The sequence below is a fragment of the Herpailurus yagouaroundi genome, unplaced genomic scaffold (assembly GCF_014898765.1).
Source record: "Herpailurus yagouaroundi ecotype Mexico unplaced genomic scaffold, PumYag 140, whole genome shotgun sequence".
Classification (NCBI taxonomy): domain Eukaryota; kingdom Metazoa; phylum Chordata; class Mammalia; order Carnivora; family Felidae; genus Herpailurus; species Herpailurus yagouaroundi.
In genome coordinates, this window is record NW_024412395.1 from 41,155,759 (window position 1) to 41,162,406 (window position 6,648).

A 6,648-nucleotide genomic window follows, 5' to 3' on the forward strand; every position below is an offset into this window, starting at 1 on the left:
TCTGTCTGTCTCTCTCTCTGCTCCTCCCCAGCTAGTGCATGCAAGCTCTCTCACTCTCTCTCTCAAAATAAATGTTTTTTAAAAAAGAAAGAAAAAACTACTCAAAGGGTAAACTTTTTGTTATATGTATTTCACCACAATGTACATAAAAATACATAGCTTTCATGTTGGCAAGTTGCAACAGAACATTACCAGTGTAACATAATTGATGTATTTTTATCTAAAAGGAGTTTTCAGGGGCGCCTGGGTGGCGCAGTCGGTTAAGCGTCCGACTTCAGCCAGGTCACAATCTCGCGGTCCGTGAGTTCGAGCCCCGCGTCGGGCTCTGGGCTGATGGCTCAGAGCCTGGGGCCTGCTTCCGATTCTGTGTCTCCCTCTCTCTCTGCCCCTCCCCCATTCATACTCTGTCTCTCTCTGTTCCAAAAATAAATAAACATTGAAAAAAAAATTTTTTTTTAAAAATTAAAAAAAATAAAAAAAAATAAATAAATAAAAGGAGTTTTCAGTTGTTTTTCGTTTGCTTGTTTTTTTTAAATGTAACACAACACTACACTAATCACAAGGTTCTTTTATCTGGGGTTGGGGTTGATTATTCACCCAGCAAGAATCCTAGTCTGGAAAATAGCTGTGTCTCTTTAGGTGAGACTTACCTACCATTAGTCTATTATTGAGAACACCTGGGTCATGAGTGACAAAAATAAAGCCTAAAATTACTGAACCTTATTCAAAAGGCCATTTTCTTCGTCTAGCTCTTAAAGCCAAAATCCATAAAAGTCTAACAGATTAATCCTTATTTTACAAGAGAAAGATTGGAAATATAAAACTCTCAGAGCCAAGCAGATCTACTATAAGAACCACTTACACATCTGTTTTTATGTCCTTCAGAAATCAAGTCAAAATGTTATTCCTTGTGGTGTCTGAAAATTATCTGCTTCTTCAAGTCATCAAAATATTCTGCCTTCTATTTTTATTTTTTTGGTAGACTTGTTAATAGCATTTAAATATTCATACCTATACAACTTGTACGACTGAGCATTGTACTATTTTAATTTAAATATTAAAGCAGAAAGGATTTAAACGTTCATACCTATATAACTTGTATGACTGAGCATTCCACAAAACAACAGTTCCATCAGCTGCGCCTGACACCAAACAAGTGGAGTCTGGGGAAAACTGGCAAACCCTCACGGGGCTACCACTGGGCTGTTCCATCACTGCCAAAGGCTCTCCATTTTGAGTATTCCATAGGACAGTGGTACCGTCTGTTGAACAGGAAGCCAAAATATGTCCTGAAGGGGAGAAACAGCAGCAGTGGACAGCATAGGTGTGAAGCTTCAATGGTGAGTGGGGCAGTTCAGTAAAGTCACTGAGGGAGTACAGGCGAATTGTTTTGTCCAAAGAGCAAGTGGCCAAGAGGGAAGAGGAGAATGCACAGCAGTTGACATCATCACCATGATCAGCTAATGTGTGGATTAGTTTCACCATGTTTCTTATTTGAAGTAAAATGTCCTGCAATTTTTAAATAAAGATTACTTCATCGTCGGAATCAAATAAATACAACTCACGTCCACACAAAAGAGTCAAAATCAATTCAAGAGTTTTCTCAGAGATGGCTCCTACATTAATATTTTTACAAGACAAACTATTATACTTGAGATAAAAATAATTGGGACAGAAAATGCCAATAAGACTGTAAACTCTAATGATGATCACAGTCACAACCGGCACACCAATAAAGTTCCATAACTCTTGAAAAAGAACCTTGTTGTGTAAGTTCAAACTGATTTGATACTGAACATCCAAAACCTTGAGTATGTATTTCACCTCTGAAGCCTTTCCCTTAACTAATTACTTCTCAAAGATGCCTCATTCCAGATTGGCTACTCTCAACTCAAAAAGATTTTCCATTCTTAAGAAACTGTTTCAGCTGCTCCTTGCAGAGGATGGAGGCAAGGCTAAAGCTCTAAGATGCATTTAACTGCACGGTTCACTCATAAAAACTAACAAACGGTTTCATTCAAAATTTCACTGGCAGTGTTGAGAGCTCTCGTGGTCCACCATCTTGCTTAATAAAGAATAAAATGATATCGAACACTTGAGGTGAAGAAACAATTTAATAAGTCAAGGAAACCAAGAGAAGGACACCAAAGAGAAAGAGTGGCAATAAGGACTTAGCCAGACTGCGCGTAAGAACAAATTTACAAATTTAGAATGAAATCCAAGCCCTTTGTCACTGCTTACAAAATGTTATATGATCTGGCTCTTGCCTGCTTCTCAGATCTCAAGTCCTGCCACTCCTCCTTTCCCTCATTTCCTTCCAGCCTCCCTGATCAAATGGATTTGGTCCTAGCTCTCCATAAAGTTGTTTTTCCATGTTGAAATTCTCTTCCCTTTGCTTTTGGGATCTTATTTCTCAATGTAAATTCCAAGGGAGTAGAGATCTTGTCCATCTTGCTCATTTCTATATCCATAGCACACAAAACAGTGTCAGGCACCTAACATGCTCAAATAAATACTTATTGCATATTTTTCCCCAAATCCACTTGAGTTTTACCTTTAAGTATCATATATGAACACAATATAAAGTTATTAGAAATTTTAAAATAAATCTACCAATAGTAAAAAAAAAAAAAATCCAGCAGGGGAAAAAATAATGCAAAATGAAACAATAATCGGCGCTGAAATACTCTTAGATTGTAATTCATGATCCCTTGTTAAATGTTACTTACAGAATTCTTTACAAACATATGGAGCATAGCTTTACCAATATTTATCATAGCCCAAACTTCAGCATTTTTCCAAACATAAACTTCAATAAAGTCTTAAAAAAAAACAACAACAACAAAAAAAAGCAAACCACATTATGTCTTGATAGATTGTCACCTGTACTAGCGCACTGAAAACAAGCAAGATCATGCGGTGATTTCTGGGAGAACTCCCAAATCCCAACTGTGCAGGTACACATAGGTGATCTTGCAAATAAACTTTGGCTTCCACACCCTTGTGGCACTCAGCTCCCTTTGCAGTTCCAGAACAAATAGCGACATTACCACTTGAAAGAACAGCCTGTTTGGAAGAGCTCTCTCAAGCCTACCGCTTCCTGCCTCCGGGTGTGGGCGTCACCACTCAGGGCTCAGCTGTCACTCCAGAGGTTCCATCCCCGGGCCGGCCGGTGAACTCGCCAGTGTCAACACACGCATCCCTATCTAATCCAAAGCAAACCGGGGATATGCCCCAAATCTCCCCAAATAAAGCCCACGACTTACTCCCCCTGCACGTAGGGACCAAGAGTGTGCCCTAATCTGAGAGCCTGCCAGGCCTTAGCGGACTGAGCCACCCAGGAAGGAGGGCTGCCGGCTGGCCGGCGAGGAGTCAGGCCTTCCGGGGCGCAAGGCGGCTTTTGACTCGGCCCAGCTGCGGCTTCCACGCAACGCCCGCAGTCCCCGCCCGGCTCCCGGCCCGGGTCGCACGGCCGCGCCCTGCTCCGGTCCAGGTGCTGGCTGGCCCCTGTCGCGCGCTAGGAACCAGATTCCGAGGACCAGAGGTTCAGACACCCCGAGTAGGGAGGCTTCGCCGGCTGACCCCAGCCATGCTCCCCCACCTGCCTCTGTCGCTGCTAAACCTGTCCACGGATGCGGCCACTTCCACCTGGAAGACCCAGGGCCTGCGGAATCCGCCCTCAGGTGCCCACGGAGCGGCGCGGACCACGTGACACGCAGGTGAGGCGGGCGGGGCTGGCAAACGCGGAAATCCAAAGAGAATGGAAACGGGCCCCGCCCCCCGGGCCCGCCCCTCGCCGCGGCGCATGCGTGCATTCCCTCCCTTCGCTGCGGACGTCCCTTACTTCTGGCGCCAGTTCCAGATGAGTTCAGTTTGGGGAAGATCCTTTATTTACAGGTGTTTTTTTTTTTTTTTTTTTTCCTAGTTGAGGAAACTGAAGTCCCAAGGCCTAACGAGCGCCTGAATATGGTTTTAAAGGTGGGATTGTATCAACTGTCTGGTTATTGCAGTTCAGGGTTTTTGAAGCTTCTTCCTCATTTCTCGTGTGTCTTGTCTGTTCTCCTCTGACCTCCGTGATTCTCTTTTCTGTTTAGGCTAGCTCGGCTCTCAGCGGTCCATGACTTGGTGTTTTCTGTCATCGTCTTCGTGCTCAGGTTTCCTACATCTCTTCAGGGCAGCCTGCGGTTCCTGCGATTCCTGCTGTTCCTGCTGTTCACTGGACAGGCCCCTGTGGATATCCTGGTATCACCTTGAAGCCGATGTTCATTTCCTCCGACCTTTTTGAGTGTGTCTCCTGGGCTCACGAATGAACCGTGGTTTCGCGTGTAATTGACTACAAAGTCGGCCTGCCAATCACTTTTGAGATTAAAAGGTTGTGCAGAAAAACGTTCCTAAGCATGCTAACGCTTGTTAACCAAGTGCAAGTACAGGATAAGTACGTGACATTATAGGGCTCCCAGATGCAAAATCAAAGATACAGACAACTTTTATTTTTAAATTTTCTTTGTAAAGATTTTAAAACTAATATTTAAGGAATATAGTGAACTGTTGAAACTTTGAAAGCTGCTAGTGATTTTGCTAGTTATTAGTAAGTATATATTGGCAAATTAGCAACCTTTAAGAAAAAAAGTCAATATAGTTTAGTCACATAAATATAATTTTGCTATATAACTTAATTGTAGTAACATCAATCAAAACACATAATTTCATGCCAGTGACACTGTGGGCACATTGTGAATAAACTACTACAATCCTGGAACTTAGATCAGTTTCAAACTAAGCAGCATATACAGGACACCTTCTTGTTTCAGAATACATGCTGCCTTTTGCAATGGTACTTACCCAGTCCTGTATCAGCTTACACTGGCTATTGCTATTGCTATAATACAGAGACTATCCTCCTTAAAAGGAAGATTAGTTACATATTGAATAGAGTTATGAGGCTGTTAGAACCTAACTGAAGCTTCTCTTCTGGTAAATCATTGAAGTAATACTACAAAACATAGCTTTTAAGAGAAGTCTTTTGTTTTCTGTTGATCAGACTTGTTTTGTTTTTAAATTAAAAGCATATCCATGGGAATGCAAGCTGGTGCAGCCACTCTGGAGAACAGTATGGAGGTTCCTCAAAAAACTAAAAATAGAACTACCCTACGACCCAGCAATTGCACTACTAGGCATTTATCCATGGGATACAGGTGTGCTGTTTCGAAGGGACACATGCACCCCCATGTTTATAGCAGCACTATCAACAATAGCCAAAGTATGGGAAGAGCCCAAATGTCCATCGATGGATGAATGGATAAAGATGTGCTATATATATACAATGGAGTATTACTCGGCAATCAAAAAGAATGAAATCTTGCCATTTGCAACTACGTGGATGGAACTAGAGGGTATTATGCTAAGTGAAATTAGAGAAAGACAAATCATATGACTTCACTCATATGAGGACTTTAAGAGACAAAATAGATAAACATAAGGGAGGGGAAACAAAAATAATATAAAAACAGGGAGAAGGACAAAACAGAAGAGATTCTTAAATATGGAGAACAAACTGAGGGTTACTGGAGGGGTTGTGGGGGGGGATGGGCTAAATGTGTAAGGGGCACTAAGGAATCTACTCCTGAAATCGTTGTTGCACTATATGCTAATAATTTGGATGTAAATTTTAAAAAATAAAATTAAAAAATAAAAATAAAAGCATACCCAGTTTGCAGTTATGTGAGGGAGGTAATCTATAATACAGTCTACTTTAAGAATTGTTTTATAAAATCAGCCATCAGGAGATAGCTTTTATTTTTAATCCATGCAACTTTAGAGTTTAATGAGGGAACATTATAAAAAGAAAATGAGGAAACCAAAGTCATATATTTGACCTAGCACCTAAGATGCTCATTTTATTTTATTTTTTTTTTAATTTTTTTAACGTTTATTTATTTTTGAGACAGAGAGAGAGTGAGAGTATGAACAGGGGAGGGTCAGAGAAAGAGGGAGACACAGAATCTGAAACAGGCTCCAGGCTCTGAGCTGTCAGCACAGAGCCCGATGCAGGGCTCGAACTCGCGGACCGTGACATCATGACCTGAGCGAAGTCGGACGCTTAACCAACTGAGCCACCCAGTCGCCCCTAAAATGCTCATTTTAAAGATGAACTTGAGATCACTGGAAATTATTTGTAATGAGAAAGACAAACAGAAAAGGGACAATCAAAATTCATGATTTTGAGATGCTCCTGTGATTTTTTAATTAAGGAGTGCATCATGACTGAGATTTTGGACACCTAATTACATGCCAAAGTATAGCCAAAACAGTATGTTTCTAAAAACAACTTTGTGACTGTATGAATAATAGAGCTCTTTGTAGGAAATAAAGGAAATATAAATAAGAAAAATAGCTAATAATTGCATCACTCAAAGATTACCCACTCAAAGGGTATTCTGCTAAGTGAAAGAAGTCAGAGAGGGAAAGACATATACCATATGATTTCACTTACATGTGGAATCCAAAAAACAAAAGAGAAACCAACTCACAGGTACAGAAAACAAGCTGGTGGTTGCCAGAAAGTGGGGGAAGGTGGGAGATGGGCAAAATGGAGGGGATTAAAAGATACAACTTCTAGTTATAAAATAAGACACAGGGATACAATGT

The 6,648-nt window shown here is 41.1% G+C and overlaps 1 protein-coding gene across 5 annotated transcripts in view; it reads right to left on the bottom strand.

The window, feature by feature from the left end:
- WDSUB1 (WD repeat, sterile alpha motif and U-box domain containing 1) overlaps positions 1-3,713 on the bottom strand; it is a 52,482-nt gene extending 48,769 nt beyond the window's left edge. The window contains exons 1-2 of one of the 5 annotated variants that reach the window (XM_040476400.1): positions 3,602-3,713; positions 1,088-1,509 (exon numbers count right to left, since the gene is read on the bottom strand). In XM_040476400.1, the coding sequence (XP_040332334.1) occupies positions 1,088-1,485 (398 nt within the window). In that variant the 5' untranslated portion in view covers positions 1,486-1,509; positions 3,602-3,713. Of the gene's footprint in view, positions 1-1,087; positions 1,510-2,729; positions 2,752-3,094; positions 3,193-3,601 lie in introns of those variants that run through there. The other 4 variants (XM_040476402.1, XM_040476405.1, XM_040476401.1 and 1 more) reach the window with 4 other exon arrangements.
- Between the last annotated feature and the right edge of the window lie 2,935 nt (positions 3,714-6,648).